This window comes from Eriocheir sinensis, chromosome 37, assembly GCF_024679095.1.
Source record: "Eriocheir sinensis breed Jianghai 21 chromosome 37, ASM2467909v1, whole genome shotgun sequence".
Lineage (NCBI taxonomy): Eukaryota > Metazoa > Arthropoda > Malacostraca > Decapoda > Varunidae > Eriocheir > Eriocheir sinensis.
This window is the reverse complement of record NC_066545.1, coordinates 15,779,368-15,795,325: the sequence shown is the minus strand read 5'-3', so window position 1 is coordinate 15,795,325 and position 15,958 is coordinate 15,779,368. Positions and strand designations below refer to the sequence as shown.

General features: G+C 44.8%; 1 protein-coding gene across 6 annotated transcripts in view; it reads left to right on the top strand.

The window, feature by feature from the left end:
- LOC127008385 (prostaglandin E2 receptor EP4 subtype-like) overlaps positions 1–15,958 on the top strand; it is a 132,353-nt gene that overhangs the window by 95,768 nt on the left and 20,627 nt on the right. For all 6 annotated transcript variants that reach the window (XM_050880399.1, XM_050880397.1, XM_050880400.1 and 3 more), the window contains one exon: positions 13,942–14,087. In XM_050880399.1, coding sequence (XP_050736356.1) covers positions 13,942–14,087 — 146 coding nt within the window. The remainder of the gene's footprint in view (positions 1–13,941; positions 14,088–15,958) is intronic.

Sequence of the window (15,958 nt, the reverse complement as noted above, 5' to 3'; positions counted from 1 at the left end):
TGCGTACGTGTGTTCTTTGTTGCGGTGTTTACATATTTAATTGTCTGTCTGTCTATCCTTTTTTTCTTTCTCTCTATCTCTCCGTCTATCTATCTATCTATCTATATATCGTGTGTGTGTGTGTGTGTGTGTGTGTGTGTGTGTTACGTTATGAAATTTAGTATGTTTTTTTTTTTTTCTTGTCAAACTTGTGGTGAAAATTTGGACAACATGAAGTCATACAATCTTTTTCTTTCTCTCTTCTTTTTTTTTTTGTATTCTCTTGTTTCTTTCTTATTTGTATTATTTCCCAAGTGCATTAAATATATACCGTTTGTGGAGGTGGGGGGGGGGGGGCATTCAGGGGGACTTGGCATTTTCATTTTTATTTCTTTTGATTCTCGTGACTCTCCTAATTTTCATAAATGTGTGGGTTCGTGACATATACTCGCGGAACCTTTTACTAACTTCCTTTTCTTGCGCATTTTTTTCTTCTTTCTGGCTAAGTTGGTGTTTTGTTAATTCCCTGAGCTACTGCAAAGCTGTAACACGCTTTCCGTTTTCTTTCTTTCGTAATATACTCGCTCAACCTTTCACTTGCTTCCATTTCTTGCGCATTTTCTCTTTCTTTTTCTGGCTAATGTTAATGTTTTGCTAATTCGTTGAGTTACTGCAAAACTGTAACACGCTTCCCATTTTCTTCCTTTCGTTACATACTTTCTCAGCCTTTCTCTCGCTTCCATTTCTTGCGTATTTTCTTTTTCTTTTCTAGCTAAGTAATGTTTTGATAATTCGCTGTTGAGGTGCTGCATGGGAAACTGTTACACGCCTCCCATTTTCTCTCTTTTATGACATACTTGTACAAATATATCGCACACGCCATTTCTGCTTCACTTTCATTCTTTTTTCTGGACAAGTTAAAGTTTTGATAATTCGCTGCTGAGGTGATGCATGGGAAACTGTACACGCCTCCCATTTTCTCTCTTTTATGACATACTTGCACAAATATATCGCACACACGCTATTTCTGCTTCACTTTCATTCTTTTTTTTCTGGCTAAGTTAATGTTTTGATAATTCGTTGAACCACTGCAAAACTCTAACACGCTTTTAATTTTCTTTCTTTCTTCTGTGTGTGTTTCATGGACTTCTAACGTGATAAATGACCACGAATTTGCTTGAGTTCTTTTACATATTTTCCCGAGTACATTTTTTCTAGTTATTTTTCGTGTAATCGTTGCCTTTATCGGTGCAAAACTGTTTCATACTTCCCATTTTCTTTCTTGTTTTTTTTTATAGCTTCGTGCATGATAAGTGACCGCGAATTTGCTTGAGAATTTACATTTTCTCCTGAGTATACATGTTTTCCAGCTGGTTTCGGTGTAATCGTTCCCTTTATTGGTCCAAAACTGTTTCACACCCACACTCGCTTGTCTTTGTTCTCTAAGACTGGCGTGTGAGCGCGATATATTTGTGCAGACTGGATCGGACTGGCGGTATCTCGTGACGCCCATGTTACGAGCTTTCCCTCTCCTGGCCATTCCCTCGAGGTCAGTTCAAGCCAGTATCAGCCAGTCAGATCTATTTCCGTTCCCTTCGATCTTTCCATGAGTCACTTTTACGGTTCAAAGAATAGCTGAGGGGTTGGCGTGCGAAAGCGGCTTCCTGAAGGACAAAGGTTCAAGTCCCGCCCGCCGCTACAAGCTGGTAATTGTCTGTCATCGACGCCCCGGCACACACATTTGACAAGGCTTTCATAGGAGTTTTGAGCATTTCCATGGGTACTTTTATTGACCCTGGTAGTAGTTGGACCCTTCTTCTGTGCCATGAATATGAAAACCACTCTTGAAAAACCCCGATTCATCTCGTTTTCGGCCTTTGAAAATAGTTGATGTGAGATGCCGAGTCCTCTAAAAGTAAAAACTACCCACCACCGATGCCAGATTATCGTACTCAGAACATTGAATTTACCAGTTTCTGACTACTAACTACTAACTATTTCAATGATAACTATAAATTAATCTAGTTATCGTGGTGGTGGAGACAGTTTTGGGGTCGTAAATCAGCAAATATAAGAGCCTGAGTACGACAATCCGGCAACGTTTCTACCCACATGCTGTCCTGAAGACCACCTATCAACCCGGACTCAAGATTAACTCTCACAAAATTAAATGAGCTCCGGGAAACAGAATGACCCAAGCAAGATGGCGCCACTATAAAACACGTCCACCAGCCCCATCAAGAAAGCCTACCGGTGACATAAGCTGAACGTAATAAAATATGAACTATGACTATTAATAAAAGTATGGCGCAACAACTATACCAAAAAAAAATAAGAGGAATTACAAGTGAGCTGTGTGGAATTCAACGAAGGCGAAAAAGTTTAAACACAATCGTCGTTTTTTGAGTTGGTAACAGCTGACGTTTTCTTAGAAGGCGCCAGGAACACGGCCGTTTGTCATTTCTTTCTTTCTCTTTACGTTATGTAGTTCTTGTAAGTCAGGTTCGTGCGTGTAGCAAATTGTGGCGTGCGCAGTAATGTATATTCGTGGCCTTCTCATTCCAGCATGTTCCCCTTACTGGGTGTGTGTTGGTGGTCATTCGTAGGGTAGACTTATATAATTTTTGCTTTACTATCGTCAACTTTCAAGGGTGGACTAAAATCATTATCTATCCTTCCGTCTGTTTTCCCATTTTCTTCATTCTCTCGCCTCTACCTTCTTCCACATCATCCGTTCCCCATGTACATTTTTTTTACAACAAAGGAGACGGTTCAAGGGCAACAAAAAGGGTGTAGAAAAAAAAGCCCGCTACTCGATCACTTCTCCCACAACAGACAAAAGTAAAGAATGTCCAAATGAGAATATGAGATCAACAGGTAGGTATTTTTAACAATCACAGACAGGTACAGACACACAGACAGACAGACAGGTAACCAGACAGAGACAGCAAGACAGCTAAACAGAGGCATACAAGCAGACATATAGATAACAGATAACAGGATAGATAACAAGATAACTAGACAGACTGGCAGAGTACTTAGCAGATTGACAGGCAGGCTTACGAACAGAAAACTAAGACGGACAGACAAACGGACAGTAGGACAGCCAGCCATACACACACACACACACACACACACACACACGGTAAAGAAACAAGAGAAAAAAAGCGAAACAGCACAATAACAGACTTTTAACAGCGTCAAATTGCCCTTTTCTCTCTTTCCGCAGTAATGGAGAGAGAGAGGAAGGAAGGGAAGAAACGATAGTAGGATGAGAGAGGGAAGGAGAGGAGGGGAGGGAAAGGAGAGAGGGAGGAAGAGGGAAGGAAGGAGAGGAGAGAAAGGGGAGGTAAGGAGAGGAGAGAGAGAATGAGAGGAAAGAACAAAGGTTTGGAAGGGGAGAGAGAGGAAATTGAGACAAAACTTGGAGAGAAAGGAGAGAAAAAAAAAGAATTGCATGCAGGTGAGGGGAGGACAGGTAAGAGAGAGAGAGAGAGAGAGACGTTTAATCATGCAGGTAATCTTCCTGGTCGTGGGAGGCTAATAAAGCTGAGAACACACACACACACACACACACACACACACACACACACACACGCAATGAACTTTACAATAAAAGTCCATAATAACAATCAAGTCCACCCATCTCATTTACGAGGAAGAAGAAGAAGAAGAAGAAGAAGAAGAAGAAGACGAGGAAGACAAAGAAGAAGAGGAAGACAAACAAGACGAAAAAGAAGAAGAAGAAGAGGAAGAGGAGGAGGAAGAGGAATAAAAAAAAAGGCATCATAAAAAAAACACTAAATTATCTTTCTCAAACAAAGCAGATAAATACAAGAAAAAAATAACAGGAAAAAATAACATAAATAACCAAAAAAAAGCTTAATATGGTCGAAACTCTCCCGGAAAAGACTAGGAATAACGACCATCATCACCTCGCTGTTACCAAAAAGGGCGGTTAATTAGTTCACCTGTAGAGCGCTTATCACCTTTATGGCCGACACGATTATACTCTCTCTCTCTCTCTCTCTCTCTCTCTCTCTCTCTCTCTCTCTCTCTCTCTCTCTCTGTTCCTTCGTTTCTTCCTTTCCTCTTTTTTTCCCTCCTTTTTCTTTTTTTTCTTTTCCTTCTCTTTCCTCTTCTTCTCATTCTTTACCTCTCTCTCTCTCTCTCTCTCTCTCTCTCTCTCTCTCTCTCTCTCTCTCTCACACCTGTACGTTATCGGTTAATTACCCTAAGCACAGGTACTTTTCAGGTGACAATCCTCACTCATCACAGGTAACGCGATACCCTAATACGAGGCTATTTATGGAGGTGGGGATGCAGGCAGCGACATACCAAACTCTCGTACTCAGCACTTCATATTATATTTTTCTGACCTAAAACTATCACATCCACACAAATAATGACACAAAACTGTACTAACTATTATAAAAGCGATAATTATTAATGCGTTTTGTGCTATTGGAGAGGCTAAATCGGCGTTCCTAGAGCTGGGTGTAGTATTTGCCGTTCCTGACCAAAAATTGTCACCCCTGCATAAATAAAGATACAAATCCATACTTCCCTTCCCTTCACTTCCCTTCCCTTACCATTCCCTTCCTCGTCCCTTCCCTTCTCTTGTTCCCCCCCTCCCTTTCCCTTTCCCTTCCCTTCCCTTCCCTTCACTTCCCTTCCCTTCCCTTACCATTCCCTTCCTCGTCCCTTCCCTTCCCTTGCCATCCCCCTCCCTTTCCATTTCCCTTCCCTTCCCTTCCCTTTCACTTCTCTTACTGTTCCCTTCTCTTCCTTTCCCTTACCCTTCCCTTACTTCCCCATCCCTTCCTTACCCTTCCTATCCCCTCCTTCTCCTCCCTTTCTTTTCCTTCCCATACCCTTCCCTACCATCCCTCCCCTTCCCTTACCTTACCTTACATACCTATCCCCTTCTCATACCTTCCATTCCCCATTCCTTCCCCTTCCCTTCCCTTCCTTTCCCATCCCTTCCCTTCCCCACCCTTCACTTTTATTTTCCATCCCTTCCCTTCCCAACCCTTCCCTATCCCATCCCGTCCCACCCCTTACCCTTCCATTCCCTTACCCATACCTCCCGTCCCCTCCTCTACCCTTCGTTTCTCACCCACCCCATCCCATCCCCAACCTTCTCTATCCCTTCCCATCCCCAGGGCAAATTTTATTGGCTCATACCCTTCTCTTACTGGTTCGTTGTGTTCGTGGTACGCGGGGTCGTGACTGGGCCGCTAAGTGTCCCCTCCCTTGCTTGCTGTGCGCTCCGCCCCGCTAACGACCCTTTCAAGCACTAACTGGCGAATTACTGGCCGTATGAACACCGCTGGACGCCTTCAATCTGTGGGCCATCCGCTAGTAACCATGATCTCCCTTCCCCCACGACGACCTGCTTCTACGCCTTTTTTTTCTACGTCGTATCCTCCTACTACTACTACTGATGCTACTGGTACTCCTAATATTTTGTCACTTTCTTCTTCCTGTTCTTACTGTTTCTCTTTTATTTTCCTTCTTTTCTCCTCCTCAAGCTTCTCCTCCTCCTCCTCTTCCTCCTCCTACTACAACTACTACTACTACTACTACTGGTCTTCCTTAAATCTCGTCACCCTTCTCTTCTTTCTCTTCTTCCTTCTTGTTCTTGTTCTTGTGTGTCTTCATGTGTTTTTTCTAATCTTCTTGTTCTTATTTTTGTCCTTCTTGTTCTTTTTGTTCTTGTTCTACTTTTCTTCCTCCTCCAGTTCCTCCTTTTCCCCCTCTTCCTAGTCTTCTTCCTTCCTATTTTGTTTCTTCTTGTTCTCGTTGTTCTTCTTCTTCATCTTCTCCTCCTTCTCCTCCTCCTCCTCCTCTCACCTGGGCACCGTTTCATTAATCACAGGCTCACGCAACACCTGGGAATGCCGTGCAGGTGCGTCCCTAACACACCCATCGCAGGGCATCGTTACCAGGGCGGGCTGCAACAACGGCCGCCAGAATTAATCGTTATTGTTATCCTTCGCCAGATTCCGGGAGTTGTTATATTTTCTTTGATGCTCTGGTTTTAAGGGCTAACATATATAAAGTTTTAGGACAAGGAGGGGAACGAGGGAGGGAGGGAGGGAGGCTGAGGGTAGCATAAGACAAGGCTCTCATAACATCTATTTCCATATGCCACAAAGGAGATGAGTGTTTTTTCACGTTCATGGTGGGGAAGCCTTGTCAAACTATCGCTAGGTATCATAAAACTACCCATGGAAATACTAATACAACCTAGGATACGAAGACCTTACCAAATGTGTGTGTGTGTGTGTGTGTGTGTGTGTGTGTGTCATGGAAAGTTTGTGAATACGAGTCAATTAGTTCTGTCTTTCCTTGACCTGACTTTCGTGTAGGTCAAGAGGTCAGGGATATAAGTGCGTGGCCGTGACCTTGGTGCTACAGAGTTCAGTCAGGTCGTGCAAAGAAAGGGTCGCTGTCACACGCGTGGTTATCCTGAGTGACGGACGAAACGGCTTCTTGGGTCCCACGTTGCCGCCTCTGCCACTGACCCCTGAACGGCCGGGCCTACGCGGAACTCTGGCGACGGGACTTGATCAGCATTCTCTTGATGGTATTCTTAGACGCTTTCGCTTCTCACATCAACTCTTTCTAAAGGTCATGTTACAGAAGCAGGGTCAAACTACCACCAGAGACATTAAACTACCTCTAGAAATGCCCAAAACTCATAGGAAAGCCTTGTTAAATATGTGAACTTGGGCGACGAAATGTTTTAAAATACGACCCTCAGACCCTTCCGTCTCTCGCGTCAACAATTTCCAAAGGTCAAAAACAAGATCAATCGCTTTCAAATAAGTGTTCTTTTAGGTTCACGGTACAGAAGAAGGGTCAAGCTACCACCAGGGTTATAAAACTATCCCTGGAAATGCCCTAAACTCCTACGAAAGCCTTGTGTGTGTGTGGGTACCGGAGTGTTTACAAGAGTGTGAGTGACCCTTTGCCTTTTTTGCGGCGTCGAGGGTGTGACGCCGAGCCGCTCCCGAGAACCACAGCTGAAGAAGGGAAGGAATGGCGAGTTAATTTCCTCTTCCCTCTTCCTCTTCCTCTTCCTGTTCCTGTTTCCACGTCTTCTGGTGGTGGTGGTGGTGGTGGTGATTTTTTTGTCTTCATTTTCTTCCTCCATTTTTTTCTTCGTTTTTTTTGTGTCTCTCCTCCTCCTCCTCTTACACTATTTTTTTCTTGTTTATTGTTTCTTATTTTTCATCTTGTTCTTGTTTTTTTCTTCTTCGTCGCCGTCGTTTTCCTCCATGCAACCCTGTCTCATTTTCTTTTTCTTCTCTTTCTTCTTCTCCTCCTGTTTCCTCTCCTTCCCTTCCCTCATCTTATTTTTCTTCTTCCTTCCTCCTTCTCCTTCCACCCCGTTTAAAATCCTCTCTCTCTTTTCATTCTTTCTTTTCCAAACCTTTCACTTGCCTAGTTTTCTTTTCCTTTATCTCAAAACACTTTCTTCCTCTTCTTTTTCTTCCTCTTCCTCGTTACTATCTCCTCTTCCTCCTCTTGCTGCTCCTCCTCTTCTTCTTTCTTGTCCAACCCTTTATTTTTCTCTCTTTTCTTTCGTCTCAAAACACTTCTTCTTTTTATTCCTCTTTCTCGACCATCTCTACCTCCTCCTCCTGCTCCTCCTCCTCCCCCTCTCTTCCTCTTCTCATTTCTTTAAACGTTTTCTCTTCCATATCAAAACACTTCTTCCTCTTCTTTTTATTCCTCTTCCTCGACTGTCTCTACCTCCCCCTCCTCCTCTTCTTCCTCTTATTCTTCTCTTCCTTTCCTTATTTCTTTAAACATTTTCTCTTTTTCTATATCAAAGCACTTCTTCCGCTTCTTTCTATTCTTCTTTACTCTCTCTTCCTCGTTCTCTACCATCCTCCTCCTCCTCCTCCTCCTCCTATTGCACATGGAGGTTCATAGCCAAGCACTTCCTGATGGTGTTTTCTCCCTCGTCCAGAGCTGAGGTCGAGGCTGTCGCTGTTTGAGGTCCCTTTCCTGTGTGACCGACGCGCCCTTTGTCCTGTATCTCGTGATCTTCATTTCGTTGAGAGGCGAAGAGAAGCGATGCGAGGGAGAGGGAGACTTGTATTTGTGTTTGAGGATGTTTGGGGAAGGGGTTGAAGAGTGAGGGAGTTCTGTTTTGGGCTCTGAATTGTGTATTTTCGAACGGACTTGATGTTGTTGATAGAGACTAGAGAGAGAGAGAGAGAGAGAATGGTATGTACAGCGTTGCCAGATTGTCGTACCCAGGCTCTTATATTTGCCGACTTCCCACCGAAAAACTGTCTCCTCCACCTCAATACTTGACTTTATAAATAGGTTTCTTGGCAATAGTTATGGGTCAGAAACCGGTAAATTCGATGATCTGAGTACGATAATCTGGCAACGGTGGGTGTGTAGGATTACGAAGAGGGCTGAGTTTGTGTCCTTGAGAAAGTCTGGGGAGTCTTTCCTGTTTGAGACTTTCCTTGCTTGATATTTACGATAAGGAAAGCGAGAGACGGTATGGGACGCACGAGGGCACTGAGTCTGTCCCTTCACGAAGTCTAAAGTCCTATTTGGGTCCTCAGTTTTGCTCCCAACATGATATTCTCGATGAAGCAAGAGGGAGAGAAATAGTACGAGGGTGTTTGAGTGTGTCCATGAAGCAGACCAAGGTCCCATTGCTACATTTCAATTCGTTCCATTTCTAAGTCCTATTTGGGTTCTTCGTTCTGCTCCTAACTTGATATTCTTGATAAAGCGAGAGATGGTAAGAGGGTGTTTGAGTGTGCCCCTTAAAAAGTCTAAGGTCCCATTGCTACATTTCAATTCGTTCCATTTCTAAGTCCTATTTGGGTTCTTCGTTCTGCTCCTAACTTGATATTCTTGATAAAGCGAGAGAGGGAGATGGTACGAGGGTGTTTGAGTGTGCCCCTGAAGCAGTCTGAAGTCCCATTGCTACATTTTCCTTCGTTCCGTTTCTTCTCGTGTTCCGTGACTGTTGTTTCCGCGGCCGTTTCCATGCGGGGACGGCTTTCAGGGTGCTCCGAGTTTTGACAGGACATCACCGGCCGCCAAACTTTTCCTCGTCGGCTTTCAACTCCTCCTCTTCCTCTTCTTCCTCCTCCTTCCGTTCCTGCTGCCGCCTCGAAGTCTTGGTGCTGCTGATGTTTGTGTCGTTCACTGGTGCCTCTTCTCCACGGCGCTTCGTTGAAAGTTTATTAAAGCTGTCTTCTTCCTCTGCCGCTGAAGAATAAGGCTTAAAGGTTTGTTCCCAGCGGCCGAGGTCTGTTTGTCTTGAGGCTGTTGTCATCCGTGCCTCTGGTGAAAGTTTTTAGGTTTGTTTGGCAATTTCTGGAGCGGCCACGTCTGCTTAGTTTCAGGTAAAGAACTTGTCTGTAACGCGTGCGGGTCATTGCCTATACAGCCCTCACGTGCAGGCGTCCTCACTGCCGCCTCTACTGGACAGGGTTTTGGTTTTATTCCCATTTGGTTAAGCGATTTGTTACATTACTTCCTTGTAAAAAGCTCTGTCATGTGTGGTAAAGCGACAGAGATGAGCACCGAGGTCACGCCCACCTATGACATTATGCTCTCAACTTTCTTCACTCGTGTGCGGCTCAAAACCTCTCCCAAGCAGCGGGATCCGTGTTGTTAATTCCCTGTCTAAAATTTTGTACTGAGTGTGGTTGTGTGCCGTTCATACGAGCCAGCCAGACACCGTTGCCAGATTATCGTACTCAGAGCCTCGTATATACCAGTTTCTGAGCCATAGCTATTGCCAAAAAAACACCAATAATTAACCATTTTAACAATAACAATATAGAAAGGCAGTCATTGGGGTCGAGGAAGCAGTTTTGGGGTCGGAAATCGGCAAACATAAAAGACTGAGTACGACAATCTGGCAACGTTGAGCCAGACAGACAGACAGGCAGAGACATGCATACAGTCGAGACAAACATCCAGACAGACAGAGACAGCAACAACCCGCATGCCTTCGTTGCGATAAGTGATACGTGTCTGGGCGGAAGATGAAGTGCTCGGGGAAATCGTGGAAGAGGAAAGGCAGACCAGATCCTTGGAAAAAAATATCTGGAATGCATGAGGCCACTACCCTTCGTATAGAGCCAGTCACCTACCAACCATCCACCAACACCCAGCAACCAGGAACAGCCACCACCCAGCAACAGCCACCAACCCCAAGTAACCAACAACAGCCACCACCAACCAACAATCAGCCAGCAACACCCACCAACCAGTCAGCAACAGCCACTAACCAACCACTAACAACCAACATCCAGCCAGCAACAACCAGCAACCAAACAGCAACCAACAATAGCCACTAACAATCAGCCAGCAACAACCAACAACCAGCCAGCAACAGCCACCAACCAACCAGTAATAATCAACAACCAAGCACCAACAACCACCGCGCCGTGCTGGAGACGAGGGAGATAAAGTGTTTCTGGGAGAGGAAGAGGCAAAGACCGATGTATTATGCCTCTGCGCTGGAGATGAACCATTCCAAGGAGAGGGAAAAAGGAGGCTGAATATGTCTAGTCAGCAGTCTTGTGATCTAACCAGCCTGCAGCCAGGGAATAACAGCCTTCCTTCGTATGCCTAAGACTTAAACGCTTTCAGTCAGTCAATCAGTCAGGCTATCCATCTACCCAGTCAACCAGTAAGCCAGTCAGTCACCCATCTATTAATCTGTCCACCCATCCATCCATCCAACCAACCAACCATCAAGCCATCTATCCATACGAAATTGATCTCCCTTCTGACCACTCTATTCAATTTTCTGATATAGCAGTGGTTAGCGGGCATTGTCTTGTTTTTGTTTTCATTTTCCCAATTAACTGTTTCCTCTGCTATAAAAAAAAAATCACCCAGACAGTCAACCATTCAGTCAGCCATCTAGTCAACCAGTCAGCTACCCACCAATTAAGTCAGCCAGCCAGTTAGCCATCAATCTACCTATGCACCCAGCCAGTCTGCCAGCCACCAAGTCAAACAGTCAGCCAGCCAGCAACAGTCGTGGTGTCTAGCCGGGGCCGTGATGTGATTCTGGCCCTGACGAAGTGTTCCAGGAGAGGGAGAGGAAGAGGGAAGGCCAAACAGATGGGCCGATGCCAAAGGTCGTGAGGGCCGGCGGGGGAAGGAGGGAAGGGACGAGCTCAGACGGTGGGGTGTGTGTGCTTGTCCTGGGCGGCCCACGCGAGGTTATCCTCCACACACTGGGAACTCAAGGCCAAGGACGAGGGAACACTTGTGACCATCATCCAGTGCTTGTGTTGACCTGAAGGAGATGACCACCACCACCACTACCATCACCACTGTTTCCCTAACCAAACCACCACCACCACCATCACCACCACTGCCCTAACCACCACCAGCAACACCACCTACTGCTTCCCCACCACCAGCAACAACACCACCTATCACCGCCATCATCACCACTATTTCCCTAACTACCACCACCACCATCACCACCACCACCACAACCATCACCACCACTACCCTAACCACCGCCAGCAACAACACCACCCACTTCCCTAATCACCACCACCAACATCACCACCACTACCCTAACCACCACCAGCTTGCTACAACACCACCTAACACCACCATCATCACCACCTCCACCACCACCAGCAACAACACCACCTACTTTCCTACCCACCACCACCATCACCACCACCACCACCACCTATCACCACCATCAACACCACCTATCACCACCATCATCACCACCTCCACGTCCCATTCTTCATCCTCACCATCCGTTTCTTTGCCATATCATTACCTATCAATCTATCTATATATCTATCTATTAAGTAAAGCAAAGATGACGAAGGAGATTTGAATTTGGTGATTGAGGTCTCATGGTATGCAGAGGAGGAGGAGGAGGAGGAAGAGGAGGAGGAGGAGGGTATATATGCACTGTTCCAACTCCTCTACACAAGTCACGTTCTCAATAAACTCCTCCTCCTCCTCCTCTTATCAGCCATTCCTCCAATCTTCTCCCTGACCTTTAATGCATACACACACACACACACACACACACACTGAACTCTAATTTAGTCTGCGCTTCTCGACAACGTGTTACGCTTTGCTTTAGGGAAGTGAGGAAGAGAGGAAGAAGAGGTGATGAAGGAGGAGGAGGAGGGTGATGAAGGAGGAGGAGGAGGGTGATGAAGGAGGAGGAGGAGGAGGAGGGTGATAAAGGAGGAGGAGGAAAAGAAATGCTAGAATTAGGAAGGAGATCGAAAAAGAGGAAGGAAGGGGAAGAAAAGAAGGGATGATGAAGAGGAGGAGGAGGAGGAGGAAGAACACTTGGATGAGGAAGAAGAACGAGAATAAGACGAACAGGGAAGAAATACATGAAAAGGAGGAGGAAGAAGAGGAATAGGAGAAGTGATATACCAAAATAGAAAAGGAGGAGGAGGAGGAGGAGGAAGAGAAGCTAAAAAAAAAAAATGAAAGAAGACGGGAGGGAGAGAGAGATATCGTGGGAGTGTATGTGTGTGTGTATGTGTGTGTGTGTGTGTGTGTGTTTGGGTGGGCGGTAATCTCACTACCCCAAGAATAGCAAGAGGAGGAGGAGATGAGGAAGAGGAGGGGAGGAGGAGGAGGAGGACTTCATTTTCTAATCTCCCAGCTCTCTGCCTTCTTCACCTTCTATCACAGGCCACTTCCTCAGTCACTCATTCAATCACTCACTCATGCACTACTTCAATCAGCTGGTTCGTTAATCCGCCAGTCAGTCAGTCAATCAGTCAGTTAGTCAGTCACTCACTCACCTCACTCCATTAAGCCGCTAGTCAGTCAGTAAGTCAGTCAGTTAGTCAGTCAGTCACTCACCTCACTCCATCAACCCGCTAGTCAGTCAGTCAGTTAGTTAGTTAGTCAGTCAGTCACTCACCTCACTTCATTAAGCCGCTAGTCAGTCAGTCAGTCAGTTCCTTAGTCAATCCGTGTCTTGTCCTCTCTTTCCTTCCTTCCTTCCTTCCTTTCTTTCTGTCTTCCATTCTATCTTTTCATCTCTCTCTCTCTCTGGCCCATCGTAGTGAATAAGGGCACACACACACACACACACACACACACACATTCTCGTGGCCCTAAAACAGACTTGTACAGACACCCGCAGTAATGGCTGGCAGGAATTTCCCCCATTACTGTGTCTGTTCTCTCCCTCGTGTGGTAATTCGTCTTTCAGCGAGGGAGCACACACACACACATATACGCACACACTAAGCCATAAAAAGAAAGACAGACAGGGAGGAAGGGAGACCATTAAAGCAAGTCCATTAGAAGCAATATTCAATGTAATGTTTTTTTTCCTCCTACTTTTTTTTCTTTTTTCTTTTTTTCGATCTTTGCGTCTGTCTGTTGTTGTTGTTGTTGTTGTTGTTGTTGTTTAGTTTTCTTTCAATCTTTCCTTTATCTTTCTCACTTTCCATTTTTATTTTCCTTTCTTATTTTCTTCTTTGTTTCTTCCTCTCTTTCCTTTTCTTTCTTTTACTAATTATTTCTCTTTCTTACTTTCTTTTCCTTTCTTTCCCTTTTCATTTTTATTTTCTCTTTCTCTTCGTTTCTTATCTCTCTTTCATGCTTTCTTCCTTCCTTTTTTCTCTTTCCTTCGCTCTCTATCTCTCTTATTCTCTCTCCTTCCCTACACAGCTATCTTCTCCTCCTTTCTCTATATCTCTCTTTTTCTCTCTCCTTCCTTGCACACCAATCTCCTCCTCCTCTCTCTCTCCCACCCCACTCTCTCTCACACCTACATCCTCCTCCTCCTCCTCCTCCTTTCTCTATATCTCTCTTTTTTTCTCTCTCCTTCCCTGCACACCAATCTCCTCCTCCTCTCACTCTCTCCTCCCACTCTCTCTCACACCTACATCCTCCTCCTCCTCCTCCTCACCCTCTCTCTCTCTCTCTCCCCTTACGCAGAAGCCGCTATGCAACTTCCACGCCTTCTCCATGATGCTGATAAGCCTGGTCACGCATTTCCTCGTCTCCACCATGGCCGTCGAGCGCTTCATCGGCATCAGACACGGCTACTTCTACAACAAGAACATCACCACCACCAGGACCAAGTAAGTGGGCGGAGGGAGCGGACGGAAGGAAGGTTCATTGAGGGGGTCGTTTCCAGATGTAAGTATGAGGATTACTTAGCGGGAGGAGGTTTAAGGGGGTCGTTCGGAAGTGTCTCAGATTGGTATTCTCAGGTCCATATTATTTCTTAAGGGGGTCATTTCGTGCCATGCCTTAGTCCAGGAGAGAGAGAGAGAGAGAGAGAGAGAGAGAGAGAGAGAGAGAGAGAGAGAGACCCACCGTATAACCGTAAATGTAAACGCTTATAATTGTAAAAACTTGTAAATAAGTGCTTAAAATAGAAATGTATTCTTGGTAGAGGCTTTCAAATAGCTCCCCACCGGACGGGGAAACTTTAGCTTCAGAAAAATATACTGCCATATACTAATGTTTAAATAAGAGAGAGAGAGAGAGAGAGCAGGGGGAGGGAAGGGGACGTTAGGCTTAATTACGAGGGACAGGATTCAGACGCGTGTGTGTGTGTGTGTGTCCCAGTCTCGGATTTTATAGTGACCGGATTCTTTTTTTTTCATTTTCCGGTCAATTGCTTCGCCGTGTACCCGCAACTATCTCTCTCTCTCTCTCTCTCTCTCTCTCTCTCTCTCTCTCTCTCTCTTGTTTCCGGTTTTCAATATCGCGGAGATTATTGGATTCGGCTAAAAATTCCCACAGACTTTTTTTCCACGTTTGTCTTTTTTTTGTTTGTTTGTTTCATTTACTTTTCTTATTTCTTACGCCACCTCCTCTTACTCTTTCCTCTTCCTCTTCTTCTTCTCCTCTAATGTCTTCCTCTTCCTTTTGATACTTGCTTACTCCATTTTTTTTCTAGTTTTATTTTTGTTCCGTTTTCTCTCTTTATTTCCTTTTTTCCTTTCCTTTCTCTTTTCCTTTCCTTTTCCTTCTTTCCTACTCTCTCTCTCTCTCTCTCTCTCTCTCTCTCTCTCTCTCTCTCTCTCTCTCTCTCTCTCTCTCTCTCTCTTTTTCTTTTCTTTCTCTCTTGCTTTCTTTTCCTTTTCTTTTTTCTTTCTTCTTTCTTTCCTACTCTCTCTCTCTCTCTCTCTCTCTCTCTCTCTCTCTCTCTCTCTCTCTCTCTCTCTCTCTCTCTCTTATTTTCTTTCCTTCTTTTTCTTACTTTCTTTTCATTTTCTTTTTTCTCTTTTCTTTCTCTCTCTCTCTCTCTCTCTCTCTCTCTCTCTCTCTCTCTCTCTCTCTCTCTCTCTCTCTCTCTCTCTCTCTCTCTCTCTCTCTCTCTCTCTCTCTCTCTCTTACTCTCTTGCTTTCTTTTCCTTTTTCTCTCTTCTTTCTTCCCTTTATAAACAAACTCGAACGGCTCCGCTTCTAATAACTTCATCTAATCCGAATTTTCCGCTCCGTTTATTCACTCTATATACGAGAAGCGCCACACGATCATTTTGGCGCTATCGGTCCGGGGGTCGCTTTTCTGGGTTTCTTTATGGGCTGTTTCAGTGGCCCGAGGAACATTAATGCCAGCTACTACAACTAATACCCAGCGTGACCAGATTACCGTACTCAGAGCATCGTATTTATCAGTTTCAGGCCCCAAAACTATCGTAGCAAAGCATCGACGTTTTTGAGATGTACTTATGGATCAGAAACCGAAGAATACAATGTGCGTACAATCATCTGGTAACGTTGCTAATACTATTGATTCTGTAAGCACAAATACGAGCGTTAGTTGCAATGGTTGGGGACGTTAGGTAGCACAAGGCGAGGTTATTTTAACAGATTCTATCAACACAGATATAAGCGTTATATTCACTGGGAACATTATGGAAGGTCTTTACTTTTTTTTTCTTCTTCTTTTTCTTCTTCTTTTTCATCACCTTGTTCTTATTGTTGCTCTTGTTTTTGT